Raw genomic sequence first — 18,853 nt, 5'->3', positions numbered from 1 at the left:
ATGGGGTCTTTTTTGTCCATGCTCTACCGGTAAAATTCGATTGAGTGGCTTTAGAGTCATCTTGTCAAAAAATCAAAAAGATTTCTGTTTTGGCATGAGCTTTCTATTAAAATAATTATGTTTCATATAACATGTACCTGTGTGGAAAAACAAACCACGGTCATCTATGGCCTAATGTTAATATATCAAATTAATGAATCATTCTCTGTTATTGTCTTTTACAAACAGTAAATACCACAAGTTTCCCCAGATTTCCTGTGCAAAAAAGGTTTTCGATGCCAGTGAGATGTATTCATGTACTCGTACTCATTAATAAAATATATGGTATAACAACCAAGCAGATACCATTTTTAGATGGCTCAGTTTTCAGTAACATCCTGAACTGTGAGACAGAACACTGTATATAATAAGTATCACACTATCATCTGGTTATGGACAGGAAATGAGTACATTAGAGGTACAGCTCAGGTTGATCGCTTTGCAGATAAAGTTAGAGAGATGATCTGGACATGTACAGAGATAATGATACACTGGACAAAAGGTGCTAAATATGGAGTCAGTAGAAGAAGAGGAGGAGGTTCATGGATGAAGTGAAGGAGGACACACAGAGGACTGGGGTGACAGAGGAGGATGCTGGGTTAGGGTAGGAATAGAGATGATCTACTGTAGTGACCTCTAAAGACAGCAGAAGAAAGAAGAGGCGCACTTATCTTGTGCTTCTTTTGTGGGGAAAAAATCCTGACAGTCTTGTGATCTGCTGTGACTCTTTAATATATCTTAGTCAAGTTCAACATCACTATGATAAAAAGAAACTCATCAATGAAATTTGTAATATTAAAATATTTACAAAATATTGTTGTAGTTGGATGGATCTTCCTTCCAGTGTGAACAAGCAGACATGTTCGTATTATTAAAGGTCACTTGATCAGATAAATAAAACATAAAACAGATGGTTTGTTAAGCAACCTGAAAAAACAGACACATCCATTACACTAAATAAGTGCTGCCCAGCAATTAACAAATAGATTTCAGAGTTCCACATGAATCACCAAACCTGCCAAACTCTAAAGATGTCTAAAGGTGTGGATGACTGTGTTTGATTCAGGTTTTTAAAAGTTTTTTCAGTTGACCAATAATGTGTCCAGAACTGGCTGGTCCATCAGAGTAGAGGCCCAGAGCACCAGAATTTCATCACAGCATCTTTAAATAACTCTTCCAGCAGTTTGCCTTAAAACCCACTATAATAAAGAGATTTTTAGATTATTAAACTAGTGTTCGACATTAAAAACATGAGGCGAGCCCAGGTCTTTTGGGGTAATGTTCTCCCCACAGAGGAATCAGCGCACTGGTTGGCAACGGAAACATGAGGGCAGACACGTGACCTCAGGAGAAGAAGCTTGCAGCTGTTATAAAGCACAGTGCTGGGTTGGTTTAGAGCATTGTTGCTGCCTTAGGGAATGAATTCCTTTCATGAATTCTTTCAGCTGTGATTTCCTCAACATTTCAAAATATGGTTCAAGTACATGTGAGGCCAGTAGACCCAAAACTGAAGTTGGATTGGAAGTGGAGCTTTCAGAGTAATGATCCCCTGCGTACAGACAAATCCAGGGAATGGCTCAAATGGAAGGGGGGGGAAAAAAAAGAATGGCCTGCTATGCAGTTTTGAAGATCACGGTGATATAATGGAGGGATTTGAAATGGGAAGGAAAAGCAATAAAACCTTCAATAATCCTGCAACTGAAAGAGGCGTCAAAGCTTTAGTCAGAATGGGGACAAATGCAATGCTGGCATAATTTCTGCTAAAGGGGGTGCAAGTTTCTAAGAATAAAGGTGCGCTCACTTAAAAAACCCCATATATTATATCAAAGCCTTTGTAGCAGAAATGACTAAATGAGGCTGTTTTCATGTTGAAGTTTCTGTCTCTAATCTGTGGACGCCATACAGAAAGAGGACCAAGTATTTGTGTAGTCTTTTCTTCAGATGTGAAAAATGAATGTTGTTTTTTTCTACATTAAAAAAAACAAACAAACAAAAAAAAAACTCTGACAACTCCGGGAACTGTTTTTGTGACAGAATGGGAAACAACTACAGATAAATACGTGTTGCTTTTGTCTGTGATGAATATAAAGGTTTCAGTTGTGCTAAACCTGAATCCCCACTTAGACTGCAGTGTGACATTGTTCCAGTACGCTACTGATCGCTATCGTTCTCATTTCCTGTCAGCACTCAACGGCCTAATAATGGCAAAAATAGTTTACAAAATATTTCATGTAACTATGACATCCCAGTGATGTTACCAGTGGTAATCTTTTATTTTTAAAACAGTAAAACCCCCACAATCCTCCCTGATACTCAGGCGGGATGGATTTTATTCAAAACACATTTTCTTCTTCTGGAGTTGAAGCGTACCTTTTTTAAGAAAATGAGGCACGCCGAACAGTTCAAAGTTTGCAATCCATCACAAGGCTGCCCAGCTCAATAAATTCAGAAAATCTAAGATAAAAAAAAAAAATGCAGACTGCTGTTTTTAAGAACTGATTTTTAATTAATTCCACACGTCAATAACAGCTGTTAGAATACGATCATTTTTTTTCCTTTTTTAAATTTTACAGTTTTATCCTCAACAGGCATCAAATGAGTCCCCAGATCTGAGCTTTTGGTACAGAACATGACAATCCACATGTTAACCAGTCCTCCCAGTAGTGAGTGGCATCAGCTTCCAGTGCTGCTGCCCTCTACAACTTCTTATTTTCCACTTGCCTATAGGAACTGGAGGCAATTCAAGGCTTAATAAAATATTATTTAAATTTTATTGTCTTTAATATGAACATATATAAAAAAAAACAAAAAACAAAACAAAAACAAAACATTTACATCATGGATTGTAAGCCTCTGCCCATGCTACCTTATGCATTATTACAAGAAGAGATGCCACTACAAAAACACCAGACCCTCAGCTCGCTCTCTAGCTCCCAATCTGCAAAATTACCTGGCTCAGTTCCACAGCAACTACCTGCACCATCTCTCATCTTTAACCACAAGGCAATGAGAAGTTTAGGAGAGCCAAACAAATAATGACCTTCTCTAACATAGCAACAAATGAAAAACGTGATTTTCATATGTATAGCAGTTAATTACAAATGCAGAATGCCTTAAAGGCGGCTATTAGAGTTCTTTACAATATTTTGCTTCAAAGCACCTTAAATATCTTTTCAGGGACACACTGATGCGATAGAGGCCAAATGCCATCAATCAGTCTTGTGCGGATTCCCAAAATATTTTTCTCTGTATATTGATTTTGTGAGCCGTCAAAAGAAGAAAAATGGAAGACCACATTTGACTCCATCTACTTTTTCAATCATCAACGACGTCAGAGGATGCACTTGGAACAGTGAGGCCTCAGATTGATGTGTATATGTCATTTCTGTGCACTTGAGCAAGTCAAAAGAAATCCTGTGCTGACAGTAAAGGGAAGCAAAACATGCAGAACGCCTTTCCAACCCTGTCACGGTGGAATAGGACCGCGTCCACTTTCACATTTTCTGATTCGTATGGACAAGACGAATGATGACAAATGTTCACAATGGGCGGGGGTCCCTTAATACGCACTACATGGGAGCTTTTAAAATAAATAAAGCATTATTAAGTCGATGAATGCATCACATGAAAGTGCAAACAGCTCTAGCAAGTTTTTTTCTTCTTCTTCTGAAACCAACACTGATGATCCCCCTGTAGATAAACCCAAATGCATGCCCAGAGTCTCTCTTACTGCTTCCCCAGTGGGGGTGGCACAGAGCGGAGCAGACAGGTGAAGTAAATACAACAACTCTAATGTTACTCCAAGAAGCCACTCCTTCTGCCGATAATGTTACAGCACTGACCAAGAACAGGAGGATAGGATCCGAGCCAGTGTTCCTCTGGGCCTACAAGACGGGTAATCTGCAAGATTAGCTACAAGCTTCAATAAAAATGCTTAACAACACAGAATTGGGTAAAAATCTACAATCAAAATCTAGAATAAGAAAACGGGGGAAAAAAAAAAATCGAAGTTGTAGCTGTGGTTAACACTGCCACCAATCCCAAGCAGTAAATGCAGAGAAAACACTGATCCCTGTGTGAGGAGCAGCCATCACATATAGACAATATTAGTGCAGGTGCAGAGGAAGTTGTAAGCCTACAGCATGTAGCAATTAAAGTCCAATTCTATTGCATCAAATAGATATGACCTTATCTACATTGAAAGTAGGCAGAGAAGGGCTGCTGGTCGAAGCGCGCTACTTGTTCCAGACACGACCATCTGTAACCTAATCAATGACTTTCAACTTGTTGGGGTTGCACTCGATGACACTTCATTAAGTTTTGTTGTGTCAGACATGTTGAACCCACTGCAGCAAAATACTCCGAATGGCACTTTGACCCAGGTCGGATTCATTCAGTGGCAAAGAAAGCAGCGTTCAACAGCAGAGTCGTGAGCACAGATCAATGTACATCTCCACACCAAATACCAGCAATGAAGAGCTCCAGTCTATACAGAACTATGCCAAGTATTATGTAGATTTACCACAAACTATTAAGAGAATGTCATGGTCTTAAATAAATATGATAGTTTCAAAGCGGGTCACAACTGTGGGATAAAATGATGACTCTGAAATCCTGTTCTGTCCACTTGACTGGAAAATATTGATTTAAACAAGCGGTCGTGGACTGGTGTTCTCATCTAATGGCTAGCTCAGCTGCGCTTAAAACCATAGGCTTCACTCTTTACTACTTCAACAAAAAAGGCACCTCATAACCATTTCCCCTCAGTGAACTCTTAAAAGATGTCTGCTTTGGCATAGCTGCCACGCAGTAATTTTGATGAGCTAGATCCATGTGGAATTCTGAGATACCAATCCTAAGAAATCCTGTTACAGACACAACTGCAGAAATGTTTTACAGAGTGAAACAGTTGCTGACCAGTTTTTGAATGTCTCTCACTCCTACAGTTAGCCTGGTTATTCATACTCGAACTCTCCTTCAACCAAGATTTTTTTTTTGTTACAGAGGGATCAGAGCTGAATGAAACAATGGAATAAAAAAAAAAAACAACCCAAAACAAACAACAACAAAATGCAGGAAAACACTATATCCAGTGTAAAATTGGATTCAGAAAAACTCGTCAATTCTTCCGTCTTCTTTCAAAGCTACTCTCTGGTCAGTCTGCCAAGTTTTTATGACTGAGGTAGGTTCTTTTTATCTAAGGACAAAATAAAAATGGAAATCACACACTGAAGCCAGTATTGTGTCCTGCCATTTCATAATAAAAATGATAAATTCCTGAAAAAACCCTTTCAAGCTTTGAATTCATTCTGTCAACAAAGAACAAAATAGGAAAGGTTTAAATTTGCATCACACTTCAGATATCTCTGCTGTGTCCTCCCACAAATGTTTTCACTTGTTTTCCACCTTCTACCAAAAACTACTGAGGAGCTTCCATTTTCAACTTGCCTGTGCATCACAACTGTGACAAAAATCAGAGACGCAAACATTGAACGCCCATGGCTAAAAGAGCCAGGAATTCCAAGTCATATACAAAGAGAGACGAGGTCGGAGTGGGAATAGTCTGGAAAGAGAGAAGCAAGGGTTGTGACTGTGGTGGGGTGCTCAATCCATTCAGTCTCTTCAGCAGAGGCAGGACAGTACAGATGTTCACTGTAGGGTGACAATTGATCAAGAAGTGTAAGAGTAGCTTCCAGTGGTGTACAGTACAAAGAGGAATCCTTATCACTGTAGACTGAAGAACCATGGACAGTGCATGTTTGAGTACGTGTTTGTCTGCCTGCCTGGATATAAACCAGAGCTGCTAAAAGGCTCTGACGCTGGGGCAAAAGGGCGGGTTGTTGCATCTAGTGGATTACTGTGTTCCTGTCCTCACGTTTTAAGGCCCCTGCCTCTCTGTCTCTGTGTGTCAGTCTAAGAGGGGACAGAGTGGTGGGGTCAGTAGGCAGTGACCAGGTCCTTGTCGTAGTTGTATCGGCCCCTCTTTGGGGCAGGACTGTCGGCGCTGTCCTCAGTGTCCTCGCTGTCTCCTCCAGCCCCACCCCCCTCCTCCTCAGAGGAAGAGTCAAGAGTCAGATCTACCACCGCACCTCCACCCGGTGCCACAGCAGGTGCTCCCGTGACTCCTGGCATCCCCACAGAACTGCTTCCAGACTTGGCCGTCAGACTAGTGCTGCTGTGGGCTGGTGAATGGCCATTTGCTTCGGGAATGCCTACAGAGAGGAATACAATTTTAAGGTAAGGAAGAAGATTTTACTCTCATTACCTTCAGCACACACAAACACACACACAGTGCAAAACCCCCCCAAAACAACTACAGACAAGGGGATGTGACAGGGCTGAAAACTTACATATATCAACAACTGGGTAGTCAGGTGTGTTACTGCGTTCTCTTTCCCGCTCCCTCTCCTTCTCATCTCTGATGGGTCGCCAGGAGCCGTCTGTTAAGTACTCTATCTCCTCAATGTCCTCACTCGTTTCTTTTAGAATCTCAGATAACAGCCTGAAATGCACACCGGCCATTAGAGAGACGTCACAAAATAAGTTTATACACGGGAAAATCAAACTAATAGCTCAGTTCTCACTCAAACGCACAATTAGAAATGAAATAATAATACCATTATTATATTATACCATTAATGCCATTACAACATATATATGTCAAGATACTGAAGTTCCGATGAAGAAAAACACAACATATACTTTAATCTCTTTCATGAATGAAAGGCCATTTAGGAAAACAATACTTCATGATTACACTTTCAAATATCAAACCTGGGTCAGGTAAAAAAGGGTCTTTCAAGCAAACTTAGTTTAAGGAATGTAAATATATGTTGCACAAAGCTTTCAGTCTTTGCTACAATAAGATGTGTTTGTGAGAGCTGCTGACAACTTCCAAAAACAAAACTGTAAATTGCTTTTTTTTTAAACATACTTTTCGTATTAAGAATTATCTGTTGTGCTGGTAAATGAAACGCACAAGTGTCGCTTCTGTAACATAAATGAACAGCAGGTGGAGAATGACAAATTTTGAAACACAATGAGTTTTCATACCAGACCAAATAAAAAGAAAAAAAAGAAAGCAGTACATGTTGGTGCATGGTTGAGCTTGTATCAAGAATCCCTAAAACATCTCTGCAGCTTCAATGATGTTCCTCAAACTGGCATCACATACAGGTACTCAAAATTACACAATACAAACTTTAAGAATTTACTGACAAAGCTGCAGGGGCGGGACAAGTCAAAGCATGCTCTCATCTCCTTACCCATCAATAGTGAGGAGCTCAAATGGAGCGGGCTTGTCACAGACTGGGCAAGTCCATGTGGGCTTCTTTTCATTCATCTGAAGGAAAAAGACTGCATCGAAACACTGAAGGTGGGCACAAGTTAACACTCGACATGGTACCCCAAGCCGCATCTTCACCAGCTGGAAGCGAGAAAAAAGGAACAGATGTGATATCGGTTGATATCATGCTTTTTAAAACATTTTGGGAGTTTTCTAATAGCTAAATAAATTGAGGGGCTTTTAGACACAGCATGACAACAGAGCCACGGGACTGTGAAACAATATTTTACGACAGCACGCACTGCACTAAAACAACATCTCTCTCTGTATTTGCCAATCGATGTCCTGGAAACAAGTTTCCTTCCAAATGGTCACAGAGTTTCCCCACCCACAGACATTAGTGGGCGAGCTGGCCCCATCTATTACACACTCCCACAGATATATGTGGTGAATAACTTTGGCAGTGTTTTATGAGTTTAAGGAGCAATCTGAAATCACTTTACTATTTGACAAAGACCTTGCTCTTATAGTCAAAGTTTGTCGCTGATATCCAGCTTGGCCTTGTTCTTCCTGTAGTGTTTTCAGGCTGGCCAGGTCATCAGTGTGACATTACTTATTATGAGTCAGCTGCTTCCTCAGAGAGGATCTTGTCTCACAGACAGGATTCCCACTACACTGTGCTGGACTGCAGCTGGTAATGGCAATCCTATCCTGGAGGTGTGCTGCAAGTTTCTGGACTGCGAACAGACACTATAACAACTGGAAAACTGGTTCATGTGCTGCTCTGTCAAGCTCACAGAAGCTGCTGAGCAGCACAAAGGCTGCCGTTGAGAGCTGCAATCCAAGATGGTGGAGTCAGAGTATGGCCACAGGATGAGACTCGCTAGAGAGTCAGCCTATTACACTGCTCAATTATTTGTCACAAAGCCATTTACACCCCAAAACCTTATTATTGAATAATGTATTAAATAAATGTGCATGGACACAATGAGCTTTCTACAAACGGATATTCACTGTAGAACAGCAGTATAAACATAGCTTTGATTTCACTCCAAGGTTGAATGGATGTAATGTTTAAACTGAATATTTGATTAATGTAGTGAAGATATTCCCTCTACGCTGTAGATTGTCCTGCTTTTCTGCTCCGACTGAGCAGAAATCATAATGCATATTTGAGTTGCTTTGTGTTTTAAAGCCCCCCCATTTGTGTTCAGGATGTACTCACTGGACAGATGAGAGACACTCTGAGTCCTGTGGTCGCAATCTCGCTCTCTGGGTCGAAGCGTAGTTTGTCTTGTACTGTAGATAAATGTAAGTACACGGTTATTACATTCTGTACCAGACATTATTCTACATTATTTAAAATTAACTACACAGTGAGAATGGATATAAACCGTTTTTACTGATAACGATTCCACTTAAAGATTACAGTTTCTACTGAATCCTAATCAATGTTCCAAAAACTTAGACCTACACAGGTTTTAGCCATCAACAATTATTTTATTATGTTAAAACTCAAAATTTAGTGTTGAAACTCCAAGTGCTTGCTATTATTAGTCTGATGTCATTACTTTACAATGTGCAAATATCAAAGACATGTGGCAGGACTAAAAAAGAAAATGTGTACACTGGAAGAACAACCTCGAACTGATCCTTGACACACATCTGTGCAAAATCCAGTCATACCAGAAACAAAATGTTCAGTTATTGACTCCTACATTCTGCACTGAAGTGACTTCGTGTACCTTTCATCTTACTCTGAATGTGAAAGCTGCAAGCAAAAATATTTTGGTGAGTGTAAAAGCATCACTTACTGCGCTCACGGCAGCGTTCTGCACTCTCAACTGAGCAGAGTTTAAGCTGGCTGAAGAGGTCTGCTGCGGTGAAGACCCTCACTAAATACACCGCCACAGAGTAACGCTGCAAACACAGATCAACAGATTTTTAATAAAATGTAACAAGAATTTATCCACAGAGAATCGGGAACTGACAGTGGAATTTAAACACGATGTTATTGTAAGAATTCACTCAAAATTTTGAAACAGAACCATCAAACTAGTACAAGGTAACCTCTCTAACGATTATGAGACATCAGTGAATCTGCAACTTGGACAAGCAGCACATAAAATTATTTTGTATAAAGAATGTTCCCCATGTTTGATTGTGGTTACAATTCACAGGCGAGTGATGAAATATTCACCATTTAATCCACGTAAAAATATATATATATGAGACTCGCTAGAGAGAGAAAATAATAACAATCCATTATTATTTTCGGTTTTATTATGTGACAATACTGGGCAGCACTGACGAGTTATATAGTTAATTATTACAGTTATTGTTAAATTAAAGTGTGAAGCTTTTTTCAAATATAGTGTTTACATTTTTAAATAGGGGATTAGAGAAAACAGTCCCTACGCTATTCTTGCGCTTACATTTGACTAATGTTATATCACTGTATCAAACTTTAATTAGAAGAAGTGTCATCAGTGACAAAAGTTCACTACAAAAGCAGGATGGGAAATGCCATTTTTGTACTTACACTTAGAAATGTTCCGGCCAATAAAACTGTGTGTGTGTGTGTGTGTGTGTGTGTGTGTGTGTGTGTGTGTGTGTGTGTGTGTGTGTGTGTGTGTGTAATGCCACTAGAGCTGGGCGATATGAGATTTTTTCATATCACGATATGTTTTTTTCATTTCAGGCGATAACGATATCTATCACGATATAAGCCAAATAACTATATTTGTAAGATTTAAATGTGCCGTTGCTCACAAGTAAAATGTGAAATAATCAGCAGCTTGTTTTTATTTAAATATTTATTTCCCATAATAAGTTCAACAGGGTAGATGTACTTAAGGAACATGAGACTTTTTCAGATAAATAAAGGCAAATATTGCAAACTACACAAAAGGCAGCCGCTAAAGCGTTTAAGTTTCAAAATAGAACAAACGAAACAGACTACTAAATTGTCAATTCCACTTAGAAACAAAATATTAATTCTAAAAATAAATCTTAGTTTGTTTTACAGAAGAACAGACAAAACTGACTAACTTTTGTCAATATCAAATAAACTGAGAACTAAAAGGAAATTCTCAATCTCTCCTTGTTGTATAGCTGAGCTTTTCAAACAGTTTTAACAGTTACTTTAGTCTGACAAAAGCCGAATGACGAATTAGCGCTTCCAGTCAGAGACTGAGGCTACGTCCACACGTACACGGGTATTTTTGAAAACGGAGATTTTCCGTTTTCGTTTTAAAAAATAATCCCGTCCACACATAAAGGCAGAAATGAAGGAAAACGCTGCTATGAACATGCCAAAGCAGCAGGTGGCGCTAGATTCCTAACAGTGCAGAAATGTTGGCCAATCAGAAGTCTAGAAGCCTCGGTGGGAAAAAGTAAACAAAGCTGGGGCATAGAAGCAGAACCGAGTCGTCTGTGTGGAGGGACAGTAACTGTGTGTATATGTAAGCATTTAAACACTGCAGAGAGTAGAATTAACAGTATTGTAGAAATTCATTTCACCGAAACAATAACGTGGCACAGTGTGACGCATGCACCAGTTTATTGTATTTCCAGACTTGCTTTCGGCACAATTTACAGTGCACGCTACTCTGTTTTTTTGTCAGACTTGAAATAGCCGAAATACCTTCACACTACGGAACTTCTTTGGCTCTTCTGTTCGACAATCTCTCCGGCATTGGAACCATCATCTGTTTTCTCTTCGGTCACGCTCGGTTGATTTTTCTAGTCGGCACACTCATTTCCTCCATTACCCGCTGGCTGCTTCCCAAACAAACACACGTGCGGCTTGGCACTTGTGCTGTACGTAACAAGTCACGCGACGTGACGCTGCGGCTGTGATTGGTTCGGCTCTGCGCTACCTAATTTGGATTGGCTGACCTTTTTTTTTTTTTTTTTTAAGAGGACAAGAGCGGCGAGGTCTATCGCGATAGCTTAATTTCTCTATCGAGTAAAAGTTATATCGCGATACATATCGTTATCGTTCTATCGCCCAGCTCTAAATGCCACTAATATCATTATTAGTTTTCTTTAAATACAGTGATATTTTGAGGCTATATCGCCTACCAGTTATGGATTATATCACACAGACCTCTTCTGAAACTTGTTAGGCCAAGCAAATTTTAGACTTTTACAGACTCTACATGCTGAGCAGTGAATTTATTATTTATACATGGCAACTGCAGACAAAATGTGTGGAATGTGCATTACCTCAAGTACACGACACTTTTAAATTGAGCCGTTTCATCACGTGTGATCAAGCTGTGACTAAAATGAAGTTGCTCAAGATTTGCACAAACCTTCTTGTTTGTACAAAATGTGATAACAAACCTAACCAAAAGTCCTTCTGTCTACACACATACTCTCTCAAAATACTCAGTGTGGTGGCAACCGTGATTACAAAGGTGTATTACACATGCAGTCGAGTGAGGCCAAACACTCAAAGATCTACAAGTATCAGCATGCCTCGATGAATTACAGAACCTTCCAAGAGGAGCTGGACAGATTATCAGAATAAAAAAAAAACATAAATAAAAAATATCTGTGCTAATGACAACCCTGAGAGCTACGGCTGCAAAAGACAGGATTCAACTGACCTTTCCAAAGTTTCCCCAGGTGATGGTGACTCTGTTGGTGACATTGGAGAGGTGCAACCACGGAGTGATGTTTATAGGACGACAAGGACGACGAGGTTCAACACCAGGCTTATTGGAAGGATAATATCCCTGTAAAACACACACAATTTGAAAATAAATAAGACTGCAACAGTTAATTATGTAATACTTCATCTCAAATATCTTTTCATAATTTCAAAACAGACACCTTGTTCTCGCTACTTTTAGCACAAATGAGGATTGTTTCCTTTACCATGCACAGCCAACCTGCAAATATGAGCTGAAGGTCATATTTTTAATTGTTGATTTACCTTCAATCAAAATATTCAGTTTACAATAGGGCTGTGACATATATCATTTGAGATAATACCAGTACAAATAAAAAACAAAACAAACAAGTTAAATCATGATATCAAAGCCACGTGTTCACTTCTACTGCTAGCACAACAAGACAAGCCCCGACATGCCTTGAGTGAGAGCCACATGACAGCCTGTGATTACAATTCAATAAAAAGGGAGTAACTTAAACAATCTTTATGCATACTTTTTCTCTTCTGTACTTACTTTCATTATTATTATTATATTATTATTACTGTACATCCAACATTATTATTGCACTACAATGATGCTGGCATCTTGTAGCAATCAATCATGTATTAGGTGCTTTCATGAATGACCGCAGATCTTTGGAAAAGGATGGAATTTTCCCTTTATTTTGTTTGCACTGGGTGTCTGTGGCTCAGGAGGTAGAGCAGGTGATCTCTGCAAATGCCAAAGTATTGTTGGGCAAGATACCGAACCCCAAAGTGCTCAAATGCATCCACCCAAATGTGAGCATGTATGAATACAAAGTGCTTTTCATTCAGGCCTATAATAGGGTAATATATATATTATAAATTATGCATGTACGTATAGACATGTGTGTGGATGGTTGAAAGAGGCATGTTATATAAAGCACTTTGAGTGCTCCAGTAGAGTAGAAAAGCCCATTTAAATAAATGCTGCTGCTTGCAAGGTACGATCATAAAACATCATTCACTATAGTTTTCTACATCGATCATAAATATCATTATTGGAAATGGCAATGAAATACTGTGTTAAATTTTTCAGACTTTAACCCAACGCTAATTTACAATATCAAAAATGAAATCTGATATTTAAGAGACTGAAATTTGTAACAGATGTCAATTCCGCTTGAAAATGACTTAATTATCAGAATTATCAGGCTAGCAGCTTAAAAAAAGAAAAAAAAAGAAGGTTCAAATTAAAGGTTAAAAGTGTGATTACGAGGCAAGGGAATTTAAACGTCTTAAAATTTCTTGAGACATCTAGAACTCACGTTATCTAAAGCACAATGGAGCTTTTCAACAATTCACAGTATGTACAAACAGTCAGAGATTAAAATATCTGTGTACTAGACAGAATGGCAGGATTAGGCCAGGAGCCCAAATTTAGACATTTATGGCCAAATTTGAATCCTCGGGAGGTCATAGTCACACCCTCCTAACCTGTCATCTAGGTGCTACCCTGCCAGTTTGATTTCTTGTGGCACACCTTAAGCCACATAGTATCGGCCAGCTGGAGAGCTTCCTCCTAAAGTTTTGTTTCCTGAGGTCTTCAGATAAGCCAACATCATCTTTACCCAAATCTTATTTTTCCCCTTTATGTTGTTCAAGACACACTTACATTAGGTTATATTATCCATCATTGTCATATTATGACATTTTATCACTGACCTGGTAAAACATCTGTGACTGACACCCTGAGTGTATCTGAAAACGATGCTATGAGCTATAATTGAGAACACACTTCAAAACAGGAAAACAAGCCCAGCTTTAGTCATGTCTGTATTATGAAGGTGTGGGACATTTCAGAGTTAATCAACTCACCGGCACATGACAGTAGGACTGATTAACTTTGACAGCTATGTTGGGAGGATACTGGTCCTCCTGAACACCAATGGAGTCTGTGTAACAGATTCTGCAACAGAGAGCAGTAACAGAGGAATAAATGAGTGAGGTCTTCTATTGTAAGAGACTAAACACAAACACTGTATATACAAAGAAGCAATTTGTCCTCGTTGGTTTGAATTATGATATTTTTATGACACAGTCACTACCAAAAAATCAACCCCCCCCCCCGAATGTTTTTACTGGGAACTTACCTAAGAACCACTTGGATTGATCGGATTCCTGGACGAAGTTCACTAAGAAAATAATAGGTCACGAATTAAAATGAGCTTCACAGAGATATTTTTATATTAACCTGGGGTTAACCTAAAGTGCAGTTTTAACAGACAGTGTGACTTTTTTACCTTGCATTTCGAATCTGGTCTGCTTGGCTGGGTGTTAACTCAAAGATGCACTGACTATCCTGGAGTTTCTCACTGTTCTGGGCAACTGTAAGCAGATGGAGACAAAATCCATTGTAAAAAGAGAACAGTGCAAATTCTCAACGTCGAGTAAAAATGCAACAATTTCCAAAAACACAAAAAGCCTAACAAATAGTCCACACTCACTTAGCTCTGTTGGTAGTAGCAGTGTCTCTAAAGTTTGGTAGAAGGGCAGTGGCACTAGCTTCACCTCTGCTGCAGGTGTGGAGATCGGTTTGGAAATGCCGTTGAGGTAGTCTGCGCCCTGAGAGGTGGCAGTAGGGGAAGAGCTGAGGGATGAATAGTTAACTGGGACACTTTCCGGACGTCGTGCAGCCAGCCATCCAGATGTTTTAGGGAAACGTGACTCGTAGAGCTGCCGGACGTTCTTCAGCAGCTCTGGGCTGTATTCGGTCTGCACTAGCCTCAACGCACGCCCCACCAGGTCTTGCTTCAGCCCACTTTTACTGCGGCCCATTGAGGCCAGCAGCGTCTGCAGGTCTGAGACCCGGAAACTTTTGACCATATTCTAGTGAGAAAACAAGACCAAAAAAATAAAAAAATATAACAGGATCACAAAAACAATTAGATTTCTGGAAAGGCTGAAGTGACAAAGTTAATTTCCAAGTTCAGACTTTTTTTCAAGAGCCACATCTCAAATGAAGGAGTTTATACAATGCCAATTACCATTTTCACATTTGTCCAAGAGAGGAAGATACATGTTGTTTATATTCTTTCATTTTACTCAAGTAAATCTATTAAGTAAATGAATGAAATAATTTAATATCGTGTCCAAAGTCCTGCGTAAACACACCTACACACTTCTTTTTAACACTTGGAAGATGCACAGAGTTAATTACAGGTAACTTATATGCAGAACAGAGTTGTTCACCAAACTGCTTGGTACTTGCTAAAATTAGCATCTGTCCTTGGTCACTTTAATCCTATAGAGGATTTAAAGTGTGTTGTAATTAGCTGGCTATATTAAGAAGTTCACTTCCAACTCTAAGAACAATGGCTTGGCCATGATTCAAGTGATCACACTAATTGTGGCAGTGTTAATTAGGCTTTAGAACCATAAACTTCCAAAGGTGGCTTAAAAGTATGAATAGAACTTGGAAACGCACTAATTCCATCCACACTATCTGTCATTTAACACACAGAAAGCTAAAGGAATAGTCTGGCAGGTTCAGTTACAATGAAATAGGTGCCTAAAAACCACTATTTCTTGTTAGTGGCCTAGAAATGTGAAAATAGTGCAATAGTTCGTACCTACATGAAACATATACATACAATCTGTTTACAGTCCACAACAAATGTAAGACAAATACAGCTTTGCAAATTCTGCATGTTTATGGCTCCATTAACTGTTTAATATAATTTTAATTTGTTGTTTATGGCTTAACAACCTCATTTGTACACCAATCCGAAAAATGTAAGCTGAAGACACACCGTAGCAGGCGAGGATGTTTATTTAGTAAAAACATAAGAGGTGCAGACGCACATTGAACTGCAAAGTAAACGCAAAATCTCTCATTCTCGACATAATATGCGCCAATTTTCTGCAGCCTATATACAATACTTGCATAGCATATGGAATCGATTATATGAATACCGTATGTGGTCGTATCATCCTATGTGAGGTCGTTTTTTTTTTTAAAGAAAATTATTATTTACTTATGATGAAGCAGAGAGCACACGAACTGGGCTCTAGGGGCAAAACACGGGATGTTGTTGTTTAGCCGCCAGACAAGCCTCAGCTTTGTCTGACATGGCCGAAATAGACATAAGTGGAGAACTAATTCATGTCTATATTTAAAAACAAAACAAAACAGGACTTTATGGATGGATCCGACTGAACCGCTGAGCTTCAAATACAGCTGCGTTACAGACTGCTCAACCTCACTTGAACGTTGCTAGTGTAGCCTGCGCTATCGCCGGGCTAGCTTCTCACACTCGGCATTCGATCACGACTGCTAGATATTTTGACAGGTGCACAGTTCAATAAACTAACCGGTGAACTACAAACAGATATTCCTGTAAGCCAAATAACGTCAAACGGTAACATGCCAGAAAGCAGGCTAGACCAAAAACAACCACACGCTTATATGGTCTCATCATTCATTTTCGGTGTCTTCCTCCAGAGCCAGCGTGATGCTAGGTGAACCAACGCACTTGCCTGGTTAACATTTCCAGGCAGGCTAGCTACCTTAGCACCATAGGCTAGTTCGTTTCGTCGTGCTTGAAATACACCACATTTGTAAGAGTAAATACCCTTTAATAATATTCGCACAAAACCCACAGTTTCCCCACAACTGGGGTGACTTTCAGCCCACAATCCCGCGCACGTCTCCTATCAAATCAAAGCCAACCAAGCTCTACTTGCCATCGCTTCCACCAGTTCGGCCGCCATCTTCGTGCAGCAGTACCGCGAGAGTCAGAGACGACGGCCAGTCTTGCACCAATGGAACAATGACCCTGCTTCGATAGACAGTCATCTCCAGCCAATCACAGCGCGACTTTTGCCAGCATCCGAAGCGATTCACTGAAAATAGGCGGGACCACGTTGTTTTAAAGTTACAGCACAACTTTTAAAAAACACTAAGAGGCAGGTCTCCCTTCCAAAATAGGCCTCTGTGTCGATTAATAACACCACGTGTCAAAGTATTTTAATATTGAGGCTGTTTCAATTTTATAGTTTTGCGATATTCTGAACTCGTGTCTTAAAGATAGTTTAAATTCAGCGTGACGGGAAAGCATGGGCTGTCAAACGGATTGGGTCGCATGGTCCCTTCAATTCCCGTCCGAGCAAAAAATTCCATTTCAGGTTAGTCGACCAGCCGTGAGATGTGGCGTTAATGCTTTGTCTGAGGCATGTTCATAATTAAATTAAAACGACTTATTAATAAAAACACACTTAGACTGTAGGTATAGTCCTGCAATACCTACTCTGAATCACAAATGCCAGGTTGTGTTGAGACATCAGCAAAATGGAAATATGTTTGCTGAGGGAAATATCTGCTCCGATTGATGATCCAGCCCTGCTTTTCCAAAACTCTTCACATGTGGGCAAAGAATAGCCTCATGGAAAAACCAAAATCAATTGAGGGAATTGCAGTATCATGTAATAACATGGCGTGTTTTGTTGTGGCTCCGTTTTGGATGGGAAACGTCAATAAGGCAGTGCTGTATTTCAAAAAGAACAGATTGCTCTGCTTCTGTGCTGACTTACAAAAAAAAGATTATATTAATTTAAATTACAAATAAAACCTAAATGGGAAATCTGAGATTCCCTTACTTCAGTCATTCATGCATTCATTCTCTGTTTAGTGCACCTCCCCCTCAAAACAAAACCCATAATCTCAGCTTCATGTTTTACACAGTAAAGGCTGTTATTTTTAGAATTCTAACTCTTCACGTTTTTGTAGTCACTGCAGTGACTACAAAAACGTAGTATGAGGCTGAAAATAATTTAATAAAACTAATTACAATGATAGCTTGAAAGGTTGCATAGAGTGGTGTTTTAATGTTGTGCATGCGTGTCTTGTTCCATTACTTAAACAGAAGAGGGCAATATGGTCCATGATTTGACCTGACTGTGATTAAGTGCATCCCCTCTGTTAAACTGAAAGAACAAAGCAGATCACCATACTGCTGATGCCTACAGGCTAAAGCTGTAAATGCTACGAGAACAGGGTGGGTTAATTATACTTAATGTTAAAACAGTTACATCGTTATCCATTCTCTGCTGAAAATACACTTTTATTTGTGTAAGATCCCAGAGATATTCAGAATAAAAAAACATTTAGGTTGAATAACTGTCACACACTGATTCAAATAAACTTTTTTAGGTACTCTTGTTCAAATGCCTGTTAATGCAAATATCACATAGACGTGGTAAAGATGAGCTGTTGAAATTCTGAGCACCAGAATGGTGTAGAAAGGTAATTTAGATGACTATCTCCACGATATGGGTTTCAGTATCTGATGTGTTGGATTGAGTACACTGAAAAAAATATGTTGTTGGATTTACTTAATTCAATGGTGGACATTTGTTGCACACAGATGTTTTGCTTTGGCAGCAACTTAAACAATTGAATTAAATTAACACAATTTATTCATGTTCAATAAACTTGTGCAATTTGTGTTGATAAAATGTGACTTAAACATGTTTTGATGAAGTAATTTGAGCTCTTGGAATATTTTAATCCTTCACAATTTTCTCACGTTATCCCAACACGATTCAATAACTTTTACCCAATACTACTTGGTCACTTAAATACTACATGTTATCTTCAAATTACATTTTGCTATTATATTCTAGTATCAAATACACAATTTTCAAATGGAGGCCTTATAACAGATTGTATTGTTCTCTTCCAAGATGGTTGCTGGCATCCACCAGTAACCTTTCAAAACAACATGTCTAATTTCACTGCAGTAGGTAAAGAATTAAACTGACATTACTCCTCTACTGAATCTATATAAATCAACAGTTAAATAATGTCAGTTCTTCCGTGTTCT

The 18,853-nt window shown here is 39.2% G+C and overlaps 1 protein-coding gene across 1 annotated transcript; it reads right to left on the bottom strand.

The window, feature by feature from the left end:
- Window positions 1-2,524: 2,524 nt before the first annotated feature.
- Window positions 2,525-16,793, bottom strand: pias4a (protein inhibitor of activated STAT, 4a). Its single transcript, XM_026159107.1, has 11 exons — window positions 16,716-16,793; window positions 14,477-14,858; window positions 14,273-14,357; window positions 14,123-14,164; window positions 13,848-13,938; window positions 11,941-12,069; window positions 9,139-9,244; window positions 8,550-8,623; window positions 7,305-7,465; window positions 6,390-6,541; window positions 2,525-6,251 (listed from the first exon to the last, which is right to left on the bottom strand). The coding sequence occupies exons 1-11, from the start codon at window positions 16,740-16,742 to the stop codon at window positions 5,977-5,979; spliced, it is 1,524 nt and encodes a 507-aa protein (XP_026014892.1). The 5' UTR covers window positions 16,743-16,793; the 3' UTR covers window positions 2,525-5,976.
- Between the last annotated feature and the right edge of the window lie 2,060 nt (window positions 16,794-18,853).

The sequence above is a fragment of the Astatotilapia calliptera genome, chromosome 23 (genome assembly GCF_900246225.1).
Source record: "Astatotilapia calliptera chromosome 23, fAstCal1.2, whole genome shotgun sequence".
Taxonomy (NCBI): Eukaryota; Metazoa; Chordata; class Actinopteri; order Cichliformes; family Cichlidae; genus Astatotilapia; species Astatotilapia calliptera.
Note: the sequence above shows the minus strand (reverse complement) of the source record. Positions and strands in the feature narration are given on the sequence as shown.